The 19,869-nt window shown below is 37.3% G+C and overlaps 1 protein-coding gene across 4 annotated transcripts in view; it reads right to left on the bottom strand.

Moving 5' to 3' along the window:
* Positions 1-7,943: 7,943 nt before the first annotated feature.
* Positions 7,944-19,869, bottom strand: part of LOC111635176 (serine/threonine-protein kinase Tao-like) — a 51,696-nt gene continuing 39,770 nt past the window's right edge. For all 4 annotated transcript variants that reach the window (XM_023380067.1, XM_023380066.1, XM_023380064.1 and 1 more), the window contains exons 18-21: positions 12,879-13,118; positions 12,553-12,765; positions 12,120-12,302; positions 7,944-8,883 (exon numbers count right to left, since the gene is read on the bottom strand). In XM_023380067.1, coding sequence (XP_023235835.1) covers positions 8,641-8,883; positions 12,120-12,302; positions 12,553-12,765; positions 12,879-13,118 — 879 coding nt within the window. In that variant the 3' untranslated portion in view covers positions 7,944-8,640. The remainder of the gene's footprint in view (positions 8,884-12,119; positions 12,303-12,552; positions 12,766-12,878; positions 13,119-19,869) is intronic.

Genomic DNA, 19,869 nt, shown 5'->3' on the forward strand with positions numbered 1-19,869 from the left:
TCTCAGCCTTTGAATCTTTTCTTGGTCTCGCGCCTTTCTTCCCCTCGCGCCCATTCCCTCCGGCGGCAGCGGGCCAAACGAGGAAATCTCCCGGCAGACGGTAACGAAGAAAGAAGAAAAAATCGGGTCGTTAAGCCCCGGAAAATGTCAAATAATTCGACGACGGAGTGCCTCGCGTTGATGCTCGGCGTCCTCTATTGTAGATGGTTTGTGTACGCCGCAAATAAAAAATTTCGAGTGAACGTCCTACACTACTAAATAATTGCCAGCGTGCGGCGTGTAAATCTGGCCATCTAGGGGCAAAAATTCTAAATGCAACGAGCAATTATTTCTTGTGACGTGGTCACGATGCCGGGCTACAATTTTTATTCATATTTTTTCTTTTTTAATTTAAAATATACGTTCTCCACCACAAATCAGTAGCGGCTTGCCCTCGTACAGTACATCATAATTTGAGGTGGAGAAACTATATTTTAAATTAAAAAAAAAAAAAATAGAATTAAAAATTGCAGTCCGTCATCGTGACCACGTCACAAGAAATAATTGCTCGTTCTAAATTAAAATGTAACTGCAGATGTGTCACTACGTGGTCGACACGAATTTCTTACATTAAATAGCGGAAATCTCGTTCGGGTATTTTAACTAGCGCGGTCGCCATCCATAAAACTCATTTTCCATAACTCGTCACCTCGGACTTTACCGTACGGCGAAACGTGGATTTAGCGCGCACGAAATCGGGCATAGAGAAGAACATAAACAAGAATTATATGTATTAATCTTGTCTGTTAATTAAAAATTCCCTTTTTAACGTTTAAAAACTTTTGTTTATTTACTAATTTTTCTCCAGCTGTTATTTTGGCGGTCGCGGAAAGACGTTAGACTCGAAAAGGGGCAAAGATCAAAAAAGATGGAGAAACGTCACCGGCTAGGCATTACGCTCCGATCTTAAATTTAACACCGGCAAAATGTTGGTTGCATTAAAAATAATCGTGCCAGGTGGCCAGATTTTTATTTAGTTATACTCGATTGCGATGTTTATTTTACCTTTCCAGTTGCTTTGTTTCGGGGGTTATATTAGACCTCGACCGGTACTTCGTTTGCATAATTTCGTACTGTCACTCCGATACCCCGCGTTTCTTTATGCAGCTTCGAGAAGCGCTTTACAGCAAACAGACTGAAACTGGTTTCTAATTGGCCAACACTGCTCGCGACGTCATTTCGCTACACTCTCGCTGCATAAAGAAACGCGGGGATAACGAATGGAATTGCATTCCGAACCGACGGCAGAAGCGGTATACGGGCGTCTGGAAAATACGCGGCATAACCCGGGGAAACGAGTTCCTGGCGCATACGCGGTAAAAGTCATTTGTGCCAATTTTAAAACTCGCCAATTGCTTTTATATGGATGCATAAAGTACGTAGCGAGTATAAATTAAGGGCGGGCTACTCCACGTCGTATGGCAGGTGGGGCTCGGCTACGGGAGCCGAGATCCGACCTAAATCTTGCATAAAAGCTTTAATACATTTGTCTCGTATTTAGTGAAGTTAACCGAAGTTCCGTCCAAGCTAATTTCACGTTTGACCTTATGTATTTTATAGTCGAATCGCGCCGTGCGTAAACAAAATCGTTCCTCATCCTTTCGCCCTCTTAAGTCTGGTGCCCACGTGCGGAAACGCCAAAGGATACAGGACTTAACAAAAAATCTTTACCTACGGCTAAGATACGGGAAGCCGTGGAACTCCGTCCGATAGGCTCTCGTTTGCCATTTCCTATCGCCGGCTTCTAGATGGAGTTCGCGCGTATCCACACATACGGATGGCCGTACGAAATCCCATGGTCGCGGGTCAGTAAATTTAGACGGAACACTCCTACATATTTCGGTATCTTTAGCGTTACCAAGTTTTCCGAATTGGGTGTCGGTCGGGTTCCAATTTGAACAAATTGTAAACCTTTTAAATTCCCACTGTCTGCCCGTCTTTCCTTAATCTCGAGAACGGAGTTAGATAGACGAGACCAGACCAGACCAAATACGGAAACCTTGGGGACGGAAGACCCCGATTAACTATATCTAAACATCCGGTTTAGACCGGAAGCCACGTTATCTCCGTTCAAAAATATTCCCCGGAAAGGATCGACACCACACTACTGCTAACTCGTCTAACGGGAAAAGTACGATGTACGGGGGGAAAACACACTACTAATCTGCGGCGAAGAGCATACATTTCAAATGAAATAAACTAAAATTATGATTAAAACTTGCAATGCCCTACCAAGTAAAAATGCCACAGACTTTACATATACGGGAATCAACGCTACCGATTTTCTGAGTCGATTCTCCGCCCTCCGAGAAACTATGGTAATTCCGAATATCTCGTTCGAAAGATAATTGTTTTCTTAGGTAGTGTGCAAAATTTCAAGATCTTCTATATAAGAAAAGGTGCAAAAATCGGCAAAAACGCAGTATTTTCTTTATCAGACGTAGCTGACGCTCGTATAGAAAGAACTACCGGGTCTAGAAATCTCAAATTTTAAAGTTAAGCCTTTCTGGTTATCGGTGAGGTGCCGGCCAAACTTCCGAGTCGTTGGGTCAAAGTTCCCATTGAGTTACTTTAGTTTTACGGCTTAATTTTATGCTTAACAGGATAAAATTCCTTGGAAATTAATGATTTTCATTCAGAGTGTTACCCAGAATAACAAAGGCTGAAATTTATACCAATTAAAACATTTTATAACGATTTTTCTAAAGGCGTATCGAGAACATCGGTCCCAGAATAAAACCTATCCTTATACCAGTGTTTTTCAACCTTTTTGAATACGCGACCCCTTTACAAGTTAAAAAGTTCTGGCGACCCCCCTAGGGCGATATTAAAACTATATCAGTGATTTTAAAATTTATGTATTTAATTTTCTTTTTGTTGAGAGAAATTATTGTTGACTAAAATGAGAATTTAAGAAGGATCGACAATAACTTATGACACGTATGGTATGATACTTCCCTCTCATAGGAACATTGGGTTCAGAGTGCTGTTGACCTTTTTTTTTTAGGACGACAGTATTTAATTTCCACTTTTCTACTTATTACTTTTTTTTACAGGTCAGCTCAGCACTTTTTCGGCTATCATTTTCAGGCCCCTCCCTGGCGAAACCCATCATTCACACCTAAATGTCAATCAAAAAACCAACTGTACTGTATAATAAACAGATACAGCTTTCTCGCCGAAATTCTAGTTTTTTAATATAGTGTAGGACCTACAAACACTTGTCTTTTTCTTTTACCCGCGACCCCCCGGGTAAGGCTTCGCGACCCCCCTGAGGGTCGCGACCCACAGGTTGAAAAAAACTGCCTTATACCAGACGTCATCGTCATATGTCTTGACGTAATAATATAATTATTAAAAACATGTGACACGGTAACAATGCTAGGCTGCAATTTTTAATATATTTAGCTAAAAATAAATGCTCTCCGCCTCGAATTACTAGTGGTTCGCCCCTGCACATCATACTTTGATAATACTGTTGCTAGATGTGCGACGACACGAATCTTGCTAACTCCTTTCGGGGGAAATTTACGAATTGAAATAACGTGACTTCCGGTTTGTATCGAAATTTAGTATAAAGTGGGGTTTCTCATTTCCCGGCATTTCGAGAAAATTGATCTGTTTCCCAGGATATAATAATTTTTCATTTTTTATGTTAAAAATAATTAATTATAAAATGAATCTTGAAATCGAATGATATAGGGCCTAAGCAATTTAATACGTTCTGCAACCTCCAAAATAATAATAATGCTGTATAAAATATATAATAAAAATTACCTTTGAATTACGTAGAAATCTTTTGTATCCTTGTCCAATTTGCACAATCGAAGCTACTGGGCATGGTTAAAAATGAAGACAGCATAAACACAATTCCAGATTCTGACAAAGAATTTTCAGAGTCCTGTCACGAATAGGCTACGTATTGATTACTGAAGACCCGTGATATGCCATAACAAGCAAAAATTTAAAAAACTAAGCAGACATTTGTATTTATTGCTTAGGATTCAAATTATAGCCATTATGACCATCATTGTGGGTCCCTAACCACGAGAGAGAGTTTACATTTGATCGCGTGCTGATAAATACCTTGAGTTGTTGTTCCATGAGCAGAAATTTGACCCAAAGGGGTGGGATGTTGGCTAGTTCAATGAAAAAGTTATTGAAAAATGTTAATATTATGAGTTAATTATACTTTCTATTTGCAAAATTTCCTCAACCTTACCACAAAATAAGAAAAAATTGAACATTTAAGAAATTTGCGGGATTTCCTGGGTTAAAAAACAGCTGTGATCCCGTTAGAGAAACCCTAGTATATAGTTAATCGGGGCCTCCCACCCCTAAGGTTTCCATATCTGATCTCGTCTTCTAACTCCGTTCGAGATTATGGACAGACAGACAGACGGAATTTATAGGTTACATTTTTTTTTCAAATTGCAGCCCAATAAGTAGCCTACGTCGTACGCCCGGACGGGCCACCGTACGAAACGTCGGCGAAAAATCGAAATATATTTGGAGATTAATTTTTGCACTCGGTGGCCTAAAATGACGGTAAAAATTATTTTTCGTTAAATATTTCGCTCGTTCTTGGCAAAATTAACGCGGCCGCCGTCGCAGTGTGCACCCGAATCCGTTCGGGTTAGTTCACGCTGAGCGAATAGCGAAAGCGAATGACAAAAGCAATTGCGAATTTTAAGCAGCCAATCATTGCAAGCAGTAGAAAACGTCATCTCGAAAAACAAAATGGCCGCTCCCGATATTCTGTCTTTAACCATGTTTGTTTATTTATTGAGAAAAAAAAGAGATACGTCAAAAAGAAAACGATGCTGGATGAAAGAAATATTTAAAAACCGTGAATTACAAACATCTACTTTATTCGTGAGAAAGTTCGTAGCCATCTCGAAAACAACGAGATCCACGTGACAACTAGCGGAAATAAGATTGGTGGCGAAGTTTTTTCGCTAGCGAAAAAGCGCGGTTCCGAACTTCGAACCGATTGGCCGGAAACCACGTCGTGACTGACGCGTTATTCGTTCTGATTTTCGCTTTCGCTTTCGCTTTGGCCAGCGAATATCGCTCGGTGTGAACTAAGCTTTAGGGTAATGCGCGATTTACACTGGACGCGAAGGGCGCAAAAGCTAGGCGAATATCGTTCGCACTGCTAGCGGTGATAAGCGTGGTGGCCAGTTGCAATTTCGCACTTTTGCCAATAGATGGCGTTTTAAAACATTCGATATATAAAAGGTCGGGGCACCATTGTTCCTTCTGGAGCCGCCATATTGGTTCCGTGGTCACGGTATAATTTCGTTCTCATACGTGCAGTAAACTTCGTTTCTTGGAGTTGGAGCCACGGAATTCTTTTAATAATCTCAAATAGAATATATGTCAGAGTAACCACTAGATGGTAAGATAATTACATATTTTAAATAGCTTAATTTTTTTTATTTTGAAACCTATTATGTTAATTGTTCATGATACAGTCCAAGGATAAATTTATTTAGTCTCGAAATGCAAAATTAGAGAAGAAATTTGGAGATACAGTAGAACATCGATTATCCGGACTAATTGGGGATGAAGGTCGTCCGGATAATCGAAACAAATACTTTGTCTTTTAATGATAGTACAGCACGTTTTCTTTTCGATGACATATCGGTAATATTAAAAGTAAATACTGTATTTAAATCGTGTTCAAATTTTCAAGAAACAAACGTTCGTATACGAGAATTTGTACTACTACTGACCAACGCTAACACTCTACCTATTGTTTAAAAGGCCCTCTGGTGGCGCAAGAAGACAGATTTTATAAAATAAAAAGCAGTCGAAACTGCATTTTTATGAATAAAAATTTGACAAACTATTTATCGTTTTATGACGAGTAAAATTTTTTCGTCGCGTTCGCGGCTTTTAAGTAATGCATAAACCTTCTAAACGCGAGGCTCTTCGGACCGCGAGGCATAGACGGTGGCCCACGTCACCCATGCCTTACGCCTCCCTTGGTCATAGAAATGATGTAATTTGAAAATAAATTATTTATAAATACGTATGTCAAGTTATATTTTTATCACAACGCAAAATATATTTAAGAGTTTACGGCCACTGTGCCGGGTGAGACGTTGTTGAAACAAAAAAAGTTATGCATTTCATCACGTATATAAACAGTGTCGTAATTCGCCAAGTGCAAATCAGCAAATTCGTAAAATTTTTGTTTATTTTGAACAATCCGGATAATCGAGGTTCTACTGTACTTGTTAAAATAAGAATATATTTAATTTTCTATATTCACACGCATTACACAAACTGCAAACAGCAGCATCAAAGTTAACATTTTTATAAATTAAAATTAGATGAGGATAAAAGAAAGTATATAAAGTTTGAGAAAGTTTAAAGCTCGAGCTATGTAAAGTAGATCTTCAAGTGTCGATAAGTAATGATAAGAAAGTTATGCATCTAAACTAAATTTAATTAATTTTATAGAGAATTAAATTTAATTAATTTTATAGAGAATTAAATTAAATTAAAATTTTATACAGAAATAAGTTATTTATAATAAAATGATTATTAACCTTCTCCCTCTCCTCGCAGGAGGAATTTCCAAAAATTTCTTTAGTGTGCATTTGCATGCCATACCCCGTGTACCAAATTTCAACTCCTAACCGTTTGGGTTCTGCGCTTAATTAATAATAATAATAATATACTAGCAGACCCCGCCACGCGTTGTTGTGGCTCAAAATGTTATCTATTATAAATTTATAACACTTTCCCCTTAGGGGGGAATTTTTCGAAAAATTTCTTGTTAGTGTACATTCTGTTGACGTACCCTATTAAAACGCAATCAAAAACCCGCATCTAAAACAGTATAAATAGAAGCAGAGTTCTTTACCGTAAGCCTTAATCCTAACCATCTCCCTTCAGTGGGGGGAATTTCGACACGTATATTATATAAAAACACGTGCGTATTCGAATGCAGCGTTGTGTTAAAATTTCAAAGGAATCGGTAGGAACAAACGAACATTACATTTTTATTTATATAGATAGATAGATGATGATCCGCTTTAGTTCATTTTCACAGAAAAGCAAACTTAGGGCGTCGTACTCGTAGCGCAATCTGTTGGACATAAAAGCCTTAACCTCGATTATATATTTTAATTTATATGAATGTTTAACGGAATAATATACAGCCTATGTCCACCCTAAAGTTCCATTTTAAATATTGGTGAAAGAATTTTTGAAATCGGATGAGTAGTTTCGGAGATTACCTGCTGCATACAAACTTACATACTTACAAACATTACCTCTTTATAATATTAGTATAGATTAGGATGGGTTGATAAGATTATTTTTAAATTTTAGTCATTTAAATTAATAACTAATTGAAATGAAAACTTTCAAAGTATGTTTTCAGTCCACAAACTACGTTTTAGAGGTTAAACGTTTTAGAGGCAAGGGGTTCCTTTCCCGCCTCTAAAACTTCAGTTTCGGAGGAGGGAGGAGAGACAGACGCGTCGGTACGGCGTATTTACGCGCGCACCGTACCGACGCGTACCACCGCAGGGACGCGTTTATTTTTCGAGGGGCGGCTCCATCCTTGAGCCGCCCCTCGAAAAATAAAGCAAAAGTATATTTTTGAAAACTGTAAAAATGCTTAAATCGTGTATTACTTGATTTTTAATGTGCGCAGTTATAAGATTTTCCATTGTATTAAAAACTATTTGGTATGGCGATTTGATGTGTTTTAGTCTATTGAGAACGCTGTGACAGTATTTTTTGAACCTTTTCTACGGCCCGAACTGCCGCGGCGGGCCGAAACGAATTTAAGAACCAAATGGTGTTTTGAAATTATCTACTTTATTTGAAAACGACAATTTTTCAGTCACGGACTCGAAGCAACGATTATTATTACACAAGGGTACAATTTAAAATTTTTATTGAACAATCGACACGGCGACCGGAGCCGGGTGGACTCCGGCCTATTTGTACAGTGCTATTTACACACGGAAGTACATAATGTATATAACTTCTGTTCGATGAAAACTTCCAATTTACAGTTTTTCTTACGAATAATTCTATTTTCGGGCCGTCGACACAAATACATTTAATCGAATCCTACACAATACGATTAATCGACCGGAAGGTGGCGGGCCCGGGCGGGGAGAAGGCTAGACTCGGAGGCCGGTAAAAATAATTAAAAAACCTGCTAATTTAGTGTTAACACGAAGTGGGCGAGAGTAAATTCCAAGCTATTTCTTAATGCGAATTTCAAAAGTACGGGAAACTCTATCCGTCCGCCGCTCCCCTCCGCCCCGGATCCCGGGCGGTAGGAAGATGCGACGCCTAACGGCTAAACTGGCTATTCCGCGCGGCGATTACCTAGGCCGATGTTCTCCGCCCGCGCGTGGAGGGATGCGGGACCGGCCGGGCCCCGGGCCCGCGACGACGGAGGAACTTTTGCCCGGAGATTCTATGCCGCATTCTTTCGTTTCCGGCGCCCGCGCGCCGCCGCGCCGGCGGGAGGGGACGGCCGGCGCCGGGCGCGCGCCGCGGGCGGAAACGTCGTCGGGCGGGGCCCGAGAAGCCGGAGGCCGAGAACGCAGGGGCCCGGGTCCTCTATAGCGCGGTGTGGGTGAAAGAGCTGGCGCTGTTGCTGTGGGCCAGGCTGAGCGAACTTCCCGAGATGCTGATGTCGTCTTCGCTCAGGGGCTCCTGGGAGGCTTCGGCGATGGCCGCCGCGTTGAAACCCAGTCGGGCGCTCTCCTCGTCGAAGGCCTCGATCTCCCGGGCCTGGCGGTCGATCAGAAGTCTCTGGCGCTCGGCTCGCTCCTCCTGGAACTGCTGCTTCTCCAGTTCCATCTGCGACAAAGCCTCGGTTAGTCATTTCTTCGGGCCCGACAAAATCAATTCCGCTTTCTTACATTTACCGACCGGGACGCCTTTGGCCTTTTCTTTTTCGCCGGGGCCAAGAAAACAAAACATTCTTTGTTTCGGACTGTCGATTATTTTACTTTTAGTCGTTAAATGTATCGGGTCCGAGCTCCCCATCTTTCCGTTAAAATTTATGTACGTATTTAAAAGAGAGCGTCGTAATTGCTAAGTTGGCCCCGTACCCACGGCGCGAGTGGAACGTCCGGACGGCAAACGCTCAGCGAAACGGCTCCCTCGGTTATCGTAAACAGAAAAAATCTGCCAACTTTTCTGGCTGTTGATTTTTAAGCAAAAACTAAAATTGCGTGTGGCGCCATCTGTTATCGGATTTTGTTATAATTTTTTTAATTACTATAAAACGGCAAAAGACTCGCTTTTGAGGATAGGGACGAGTATTACGAAAAAGTGTAAATGTTAATAACGAATAAAATCTTCGTTAAGACCTACCCCTCGCGATCTTTCACTACCAAACTTTAATAGTACCCGTGCCTCTCGTATGCGGAGCCACCGTGTCAAATTTCGTTTCTTAACATTTACCTCGTCACGAAATATTAAGCGATACAGAGGCCAACACACACGCATATATTCGAGGATTTCTTTTCCATTTTTGTGGATTGGGACGTCTCAAAATATGGAGTTTTATAAAAATGTCAGATGGTCGAAGTTGGCATGATTTTGGAATCGTGTCAATTTCGCCCTCTGACATTTTCCCTTCTTTTGTATTCGAAACAGTCGAAAAAGTAAAAAGGAGAATCGTTTGCATTGCCTCCGAATATTCTGGTAGCCGCACGGTGTGTAAATCTGGCAATCGGGTGAAAAAATTCAATTTTTCAACCCAACTCGAGTGTTAATTTATATCATATCTCGATAGTAGAATGCCCGTAGCCTCCGGGAACGGAGTTAACTTTCCTCGAAAAGCTAAGAGTGGCGGAGGTGCGCCTCTAAATTTAACCCGACTGGCAGTAGGCACGCGTAGCTCTGCACGTGACACTTTACTACGCCCGGCCGGTTCGACGGGTGTGCACCCCTAGCCACATTCAGAGTTTATCGCATGTTCGAATCGTAATTTACACACGTTTTCCTTATTACCGGTGGTGATATTTCTTCTAAATTAGGTTTCGTCCAATCGAAAAGATCTTGTGAGTAATTTTCGTTCGAACTGAAAGTTCTTTTTCAAGCTTACCTAAGATTTTAGTTTAGTATTTCGTTTAACTCGGCTTTGTGACTACAATATATGATTATTAAAATTATAAAAGAATTATATTGAACCTTCCTTTTTGCAGAATGTCTCGATTTTCCGTAAGGCCCTTTTCGACATACTGGATAGAAATCCAAAGAATTCTAAGCTCGAGCCAGGATTATGTACTGTACTGTACGTCCCTCGAGAAAGGGGGAGAGCAAATTTCGAAATTTCTTTAAGCTGCACAAAATAGATACTATAATTAGGAACGTTTGCCAAAAAATTAAATGCAAACGAGAAAAGTCGCCGGGCATCGATAACGCTTCTTCCATACTTATCCGTTTTGGCTGGTCAAAAGTGTTACATTTCCTCACGATATATTTAAAGCCGTCCCACCGTTGGACCGGACCGACCAACGAAGCATTTCGACGCTCGGTCTTAAGTCCAAAAAACAAAAACGCCTCCCGCCAAGAACCGAATACAGCCACAGAACTTAAATCAAGGAATATGAAACTACGATCACTAAGTTTTGGCTCTACGGAGGACTTATCCCACATTATTGACGTTGCCAGAGTAATCATACGGATACGGTTTTATTTGACCACGGTATGCATTTAATCCAACACCCAAATGTTTAACGAAAAACCGCTTGTATTTTTGTAGACGCCCATATATCCATCAACAAATAGGACTGAAGAGAGAACATACAACCTATACGAAATGCATACCGTTGTCATAAATTAACCCGTGTTTACCGATTTCCGTGTGATTACTCCGGCAGCGTCAATAGTGTGTGATAAGTTCTCCATAGTAGAGCCAAAACTTAGTGATCGTAGTTTCGTATTGTAACACAAGAACAAAAAACAATTCATCAGTCTAAATTAAGGAAGCCAACGCCTCCGACACTACGCAAGGTATGCCATGCCCGCCGGCCTAGGTACAAATTTATTTGACGGAAAGGATGTTACTGAAGCCGGCATTCTCTCAATTGGGCAACGCTCGGAAGAAGCCCGTCAGGCGAGAAACCAACGTAATAGACAATTTAGAAACTATTTACCTAGAAAACATCGAGAAGATATGGAAATTTGGACCGGTCGGCCGGACTTCTCGTCACCTCGAATCCATTTACGGCCAGTTGGGCAGCATCTCGTATAAACAAACGTTAAAAACGAATCCCCCCCCTATTGCTAAATTTATTAGAGAACGAGAAAATTCTGTTGACTAATAAGAGGAATGCAGTGTAGGTTAGTGATTACGACTAAATGTTTTCGTATTCTACTTTACACTTACGATCCTTCTTTTTTGCTCGCATGCTAATGTCTTTTCTTACTTATTACTTTTCAGGATGGAGATTTTATTAGGATTAAACGCAATATTAAATAGCGGTGTGTTACTTATCTGTTACTTATTTTTAGTCATATAAAGATTGCAAGTTTAGCAGATTCATACTGTATTTGTGTGTGTAATATATTTAAAGAAAATTAAAATTATTTAAATAACTTATACAATTAATCATATTAGTATTTTATTAGCAAAACTTATGCAAAAAACGAACAATAATGCTTTATATTTGCCGCAAAAAATTTTCCCCTAGATAGCCAGATTTACACACTGTGCTCTGTAGATAGTTTTTTAAATGCCGCGTTAGTACTCAACACGGTATAGAAATGATATTTCTAACTGCGTACGTAGTTGTATTTGTTCGGGAAGAAAATGGCCTGGAAGTGACGGCCCCGCGCCCCTTTTTATTAACCGGGAGAACTTTTACCATAATGGAGAGAGCCAGTAGAGGCCCCTGCCGTCCTTAACTCCCCAACTTCCAGGAATGTCGTTTGCCGTTCGTACAACTCCGGAGAGGAAAAATCCCCAAATGCGTCCAGTTGTGCTTTAGCGGCGCGGATATCGCACGTCCGATATATGCAAAAATTTAAATAACGGACGGCCTCGTACTTTTAAAAGACGGAAGAAAAACTGTGGTACTTACTTTTTGTTCCAGCAGAGCCCGGCGCATGGAAACTCTGTCTTCTAATTCGCGACGTTCGCGATTTCGTTGAGCTTCGGCCTGCATTTTAATTTTACTCTGGAAGGCGGTCAGGAGTTCCAGCTCCTGCTGCAACTGGTCTTTAAGCTGGCGATATTCTAATTCTTGAGACTCATCTAATCTTATCTGAGAAGGAAAAAAATTCAACCGGGAATTAGTTATAGAAAAATTGCGACAAAGTCCTATTCCAAAGACGCGTGACTATCCGTTTTTAGGCGGACGGGACGTTTAAACCTTCGTTAATCTAGAAACGAAGTATTCCGAAATCCGACGTTCAATTATTGGTTAAAAGTTCCGTAGGAAAACACGCAAACGGTTACGAGTTTGTTCGCTATCCAAGTTAAAAATTGTGAGAGAGGGAAATGCCTATACTTACGGATTGTTTTTGTAGCATTTCTGCGATGCTCTGTTCGTACTGTTCTCCTAGAATAGCGAGCTTACGCATCTGTTCTTCTTTCAACTTCTTGATGACGTTTTTCTGATCTTCTTTGGGAGTGGAGGCTAAAATTTGATTTTTCCACGCTTTATACTGCCTTGTCTGAATCTTACAGGTTTCTCGGAACTGTTTACGTATTTGCAATTCTTTTTGCTGCAAGAAGAATTTTTAAATTATTACGTAAGGGCTTCGTCGTACTAGAGTTTCGATCGATTTATTAATTACAGATCTTTACCGTTCTTTTTAAAATAACAGACGTAACTTACTTTCAAACTTTTTGGTTGTTGTTTGACTTCCAGTGCGTGTTTCTTACGTAATTCTCTTTCTCTACGGGAATTATATTCCTGCTGGTTTGCCAGTTCCGTTTGATGTTGTTTTCGCACTTGTTCTTCCTTTAACTGATGCACCGCTCGTTGCTGGCGATATTCTAATTCTTGAGTCATTTCGTGATGGTGAAGCAGCATGTTGTGAGCTTGATCTAGTTGAGCCTGTCGTTTGTTTAATTCCTGAAATAATTCACGCCTTTAATTTCGTATAGTTATAATAAAAATAATTAACATGTATTTTCTATCCTATCCAAAAACAAATTTCTTTAGCAGTCGATGACGAAATGGATTTTTTTATGTTTAAAATAGACCCTTTCTCCTTGCTAAAAAGAATTCAAAAACATATAGACCATTAAATGTGAACATTAATAAAAAAAATACGACCGTACAATACAAACTGATTATATTTCATGAACAAATTTCCGTACGAATTAACCTTTGAGTTTGGAGTTACGAGGGAAATAACACTACTTTTATTCGCACGGTTTTTGTTATTTGCAGTCGGTAAACGGGCCAGCGCCAATATAGTACAAAAACTTTTTCAAATTAAATGCGACGATTTAAAATTGCGTAAAACTCAGATCGAGATATTTGTATTATTTATTGGCTTGTTAACGTGCTTGATGGTAGACTATATTGCTGTCTGCCGTGAAACATTAAAATTCTTATAACCATTGTCAAACTAAGGAATCTTCAAACTGACCTTAAGTATTGCACTGTCTTAGGTAAGTAACACTTTCTATCTATCCTCCTTAAAACTTAGGAATAGTAAGATCTTAATTTCTACCAATGTAATAAAAACTTATATTGGTCTTTTGACACTTACTTAGAGAATAGAAAGAGTGAAACTAGTTGTGACCAAGTCAAGTAGTGACGAGGCTCATAACTTTTTCTTGAGGCTGATAATACTGAATGCCTCCATTGCAACATTCTATGTATCTGTCTTAATATTGCATGTGAAGTTAGAAAAAGAATATTGCATAGCATTGAAGTTATACTAAGTAATATGTTATTAGGGTCAAAAATTAAAATTTGGTTGATAGTTTTAAGTAGGTTTTGTTCAATCATACGATGAGATAAGTTTAAATTGATTTATATCTGTGGACAACAGTTCTTCGGGCGTTGTTTTACAGAATGCTATGGTAGCAATATGATGATGGAGTTACAAAGACAGAAAAAAGCAGAGGTTGGAACTAGTTGTGACATGCAATGAGGGACACATTCAAAACTGCCACAACATACCTATTTAAAACATGATTAAAGGTTTTATGCTTATATAATGAGGGACACAATAAGGTACACAATGCATATAATTTTGTTTTAAAAGTGCAGCTAGTATATGTGACAGTTTTTAATATAATGTATATACATTATATAGAAAATAGTAAAAACTGTCACAACTATCCCCACTCTCCCTAATCAAAATTAGAAGAAAAAGTGTAATGAATTTTGGAGTTTTCAAATTTAATGATAAAATAGTGTTTTTTTGCACTGTGTATTCATGAAACATGTTTACATGGCTTATTTTTCTTGACAGATTGTTTCCAAAACAAAGTTTTACCTAAACTCAATGTCTTGTTACATTGATGATATACAAAAAATTGCAACACACAGTAGTAGTTGTTATTATCAATCATAAGTTTTTAAATAAAGAAGTTCTTAAACATTTAAGATAATAAAATTAGCTTCAAAACTTACTATAATAGCAATAATATATTAATACGGTAAACTCTTGTTAATTCAAACTCTTATAATTCGAATTTCCTTTTAGTTCGAACTGGACACTAGTCCCTGTCCAATTCCTATTTAAATCAATGTAAAATTTTTGATAATTAGAACTCTATTGTTGCCTCCTGTTTATTCAAATTGAGTGCACATGTTAGCATATTAACATTGTCTTCCCATTTTTGAAATGGAAAAACTGAATTTAAAATTAATAAATTAATTTTAAAACATTTCAAATGATTTAGCATATGATTAGAATAGTTTATGGTCACTCTGTGGTGCTTTCTCACCTGGCTTCTCATGGGCAATACAGAGCTTTAGACTTGATAACCAAAGTGGCCATTATCAACAAGGTTGAGTCCAGTGGAATAAAATCCAACAGCACTAACAAGTATAGAATTAAATGAACCACGCTGTTGATGTACTGTACTTGAAGATAAAGGATTTGGTTTTTCTTTTTCATTCCAGTGAATGCTCTACTGTATCTTTAGTTTTGTATTTCTCATTTATTAAACATTATTCTGTTTTCTATAAAGTGTTAATGTGTTGTTAAAATCATATTTTCTTTCTTTTTTCTTTTTTGTGTAGCATCTAGAAATGGTCTCCTTTTAATTTGAACTGTTTAAGATCATCCCTCTGAATAAGAATTAATGAGTCTACTATCTAATTTGCCAAAAAAATATTACTTTTGGTTATTACAACTTTCACATGTATTATACCATTATTAGACAATTTTTATTCATTTAATGCTTTTTTTAAAAGACAAAATTACCTCATTATATCACTCTTTTGGATATATCATGCTTTTATTTCAAAACATAAAATTGTTTCAGCCAATAATTTTTAAAATAATTGGTTAATTAAATAGATTCTAGTGGAAAAGAAATATTATCTTATTCTAATCATTGACCTCAAACTATCACAATATATAAATAGAATACAACTACAAATAAAGCAAGTCAACGCAGAGAGCGAAAATAGACAAAACAAGTAAATAGCTAATTGGTTATGTCATGTCATGTCATCTGGTGCCTTACTTATCTGGTTCATCTCGATATGTGCAATATAACAAGGAAATGTCATATAAAAAGATTCTCAAGACAAGGGTAAAAAGAAAAAATAAACAATTGTTTACTAGTATTTTATTTCAAATGAAGCACAGCGTAGAAATGACTGAATAATACTTGAATGATCATAAACAGTGAAATTATTATATATGCAAAAAAGTAAGTGATTTAAAAAATTCATGTTTCTTTATAAAGTCATCTTGAACTGGAAAAATAAAACAGTAATTATTTCAATCATTCTGTTAGGAATACTATTTACTATACAATATTGTCTTGAAATGTAGTTTAAATAATGCATTTGGCACTGTGAAAATAATACTGATAATGCTCCATTTGAAGATTAACAAATCTTCAGTATTAAATATTGTGTATGCAAGACCCTAACATACCTTGAATTCAAGGCCAATCATGATCCTGAAAGCTGTAATCCCAAAAGGTCCAAACCTCAAACCCCCCAAAAAATCCCAATACTAAAAATTAAAATCTTAATATTATGATTCTGGAAAAAAAAAATAAATCTTTAAAAGACATTTATTTACATATTTAAACGAAATTTATTTGAGAAACATGTGATAGAACACTTCGTAGCTTCTTTTACATAATAAAATATTTGATAACAGTAATAGTCAATATGTTTGTATTTTATATAACACATACATATTGACTATTATTACATTAATACATATTACCTAAAATCAAATATATAGAATTATAAATAATAAAAATCAATAATGAAAATTTTAAATAATAGGGAAGAAAATAAAAAAACCACACAAAAGCATATTACATTGGGAAGATTACGGGCAATTTCATGAAGGTAGTCCACAAAAGTTGCCCAAGTTTCACGATCATTAAGTACATTTTGAAGTCTTGTTTTGTGATAAATATCTGCTTTTTTTCCCATTTAGGGCATGCATATTCATTTTCTACAAGACATTCCTCTTTTTAAAATTCTTCAATGATTCAATATATAACAATGTGAGCATTCCCCATTAAATTTTTTTCCATCTTCTGGACCTTGCATCTACATTGTTTTGCATATGCGGAAATCCATTCCACATGCACTCATATATGGACAACAAATTTCTCATCGAAAACTGATGTTTTAGGTGTTTTGGGATTTTCAACATTCAGGATTATGACCCAGACCCCTTTGAATTGTGTTGTCTCACAGCCTCAATTTTAGTCATTACTTATAGGCCAAGAACCATAAAAGTATCATTGTAGTTCACATATGACAGTATGAATGAAGAATAGTAAATGACTAAAATCTGTATAATTCACAAAAAATCATGAACTCAGAATTTCAGCCATATCCCTCAGAGCAAAAGCTGGTATCTTACCATAATATCGTCTACAATGAACTAGGTCAATAAACTGGTATAAAGTAAATCAGGTTTACATAAAATTGTTTTTATAAAATGGTGATTGGACTTTATAACATTAAACAGAGAATTACTGTCTAAAGAACTGTTACATAGTAAATTATCATGGAATCATATTAATTGATATAAATGATGAAAATTCTATCTTTCATGCAAAATAATTTTTATAGAAATTTTGGAAGACCCAATTATAAATGTATTAATATGGAATCATACATTTAGCATATAAATATTCTGCAGAGTTTTCAATAAGCAATCATATTCTATCTTCATCTAATTCATATCTGGTCTTTCATACTTTAATATATGTGTCAAAATAAGATTAATAGTGAGAGATTGACTTGAAAAGAAAAATTAATTAAAACTTGCTATAATTTTTCCCATGATTGTTAAAAGTGTAAAGGATATGATTTTATCCCTCTGTGGAGTCACTTCCCTTTCAAGATGAGGCATCGAATGTGTCACCAAGAACTTGTTATTGGATATAAGCACTGCAACATTGACAAAAAAGGGCCAGGATGAAAAGAGGGAGGATCTCCAATAAAAGACAAGGACTGATGACAACAAGGGTTGGTTCATCCAGGAGAGTTCGTTTGCTCATCGTTTGCAAGAGAAATCCTTGCACCAGAAGTTCGTCCTCACAGAGTTGCCCCTCGCTCTGATACCTCCGAGATCCTCCTCCATCTAGAGCAGGGCTTCTTAAACTATGGGTCGCTTAGCGAAATCTTGGGGTCGTGAGATTTTAATGAAAAATATTGAAAATAATTTCTGAGAGTTTGAAAATGGCAAACTTTGTGTCATAGGTTTCGTGAGTTGCTCTTTGTGTCACTTCTGGTGCAGGGAGACAATGATTCGGCAACACTGATTGTAGTGTGAACTAGTGCAGTGTTGTCGCTTTTCAGTGTNGCTTTTTTATATTGTACTAGCAGACCCCGCCACGCGTTGTTGTGGCTCAAAATGTATCTATTATAAATTTATAACACTTCCCGTGGGGGGGAGGAAATTTTTCGAAAAATTTCTTCTTAGTTTACATTCTGTTGACGTACCCTATTAAAACGCAATCAAAAACGCAAAAAACCGCATCTAAAATAGTATAAATAGAAGCAGAGATCTTTACGGTAAGCCTTAATCCTAACCATCTCCCCAGTGGGGGGGATTTCAACACGTATATTATATAAAAACACGTGCGCATTCGAATGCAGCGTTGTGTTAAAATTTCAAAGGAATCGGTAGGAACAAACGAACATTACATTTTTATTTATATAAANCCAATAAAACTCAACTGCCTAACCTATAACCAAAGTCTTCTTTTAATTTGTTTTTTAAAAAAAGCGCTTGACAAACTTGCCCCGCATGCCGAAGTTGCCCCGATCTCCTCTATATTATATAAAAACACGTGCGCATTCGAATGCAACGTTGTGTTAAAATTTCAAAGGAATCGGTAGGAACAAACGAACATTACATTTTTATTTATATAAATAGAAAATGATCTGCTTTAGTTCATTTTCACAGAAAAGCGTAATGCCTCGCAGAAAAGCAAACTCAGGGCGTCGTACTCGTAGCGTCATCTGTTGGACATAAAAGCCTTAACCTAGATGATATCTTTTAATTTATATGAATATTTAACGGAATAATATACAGCTTATGTCCACCCCGAGGTTCCATTCTAAATATTGGCGAAAGAATTTTTGAAATCGGATGAGTAGTTTCGGAGATTACCTGCTGCAAACAAACTTACATACATACATACATACAAACATTACCTCTTTATAATATTAGTATAGATAATTTTATTCTGAATTTTGTGGTATTTTGTGAACAGGAATTTTATAACTAAGGGACGTTTATAATAGACTTCTGCAAATCCTTAACTTTTAAGCATAATTTCAGCAATCGTACTAACTAGTGTCTGACTTATAGAGAGTCATGGCAGAGATTCCGCGCCAAGTAAAAAGTCACTGACTAACTGTATACACGGTATATAGAAAGAGTTGATTTTTCCGCCCCCAAACGCTTAAAGTAATTCTGAACATCTCCTCCAAAAAACAATTAGATAATTGCTTTCTTAGGTAGTGTGCAAAATTTCAGATTTTTAAATAAAGTTGTCGAAATATAATCAATTGAAAAAAAGCAAAAATCCGCCAAAAAACTGTATTTCTTCTTCTTCTTATTGTTCATTCGGCATTGAAGAATCTTCTAGAGCAGGGGTCACCAAACTACGGCCCGCAAACCAGGCCAGTTCATCCGGCCTGCCACCGCACTGTACCACAAATGAGCTAAAATATAATTACAGTAGAGCGTCGTTTATCCGAATCAATTGGGGACTGGGGTTGTTCGGATAACTTATTTTTCGGATAACCGATTATGTACGAAAAAATATATTAACCTATCCCGTGTTGAAATTTTTCTCCGTTGCGTGTCGCTTCGCGTTGAATTTTCGTCGATGTTAAGCTTAATGTAAACTTTTAAAAATAATAATCGTGGCTATTGTATCGTTAAAAATTATTTCTTTATTGTTTACAAACAAAATAAATATATTTAAAAATATAAAAAACAAAAAAAATTTATACTTTAGAAGTTAACTAGTATCAAAAACGTTCGATTCAGCATGATACACAGTCCTCAGAAAAACACCACACAAAAGTGACAATGCTGCCAGCTAAAACACATACACAAACATAAAAAATATTGGAGTAGCCCAAGATATAGCCAAAGATTGCAGCGCCACAGCACTAGCGAAAATTTAAATTTGCC

Source organism: Centruroides sculpturatus, unplaced genomic scaffold (assembly GCF_000671375.1).
Source record: "Centruroides sculpturatus isolate CEXI.00-Female unplaced genomic scaffold, Cexi_2.0 scaffold905, whole genome shotgun sequence".
NCBI classification, from domain to species: Eukaryota; Metazoa; Arthropoda; class Arachnida; order Scorpiones; family Buthidae; genus Centruroides; species Centruroides sculpturatus.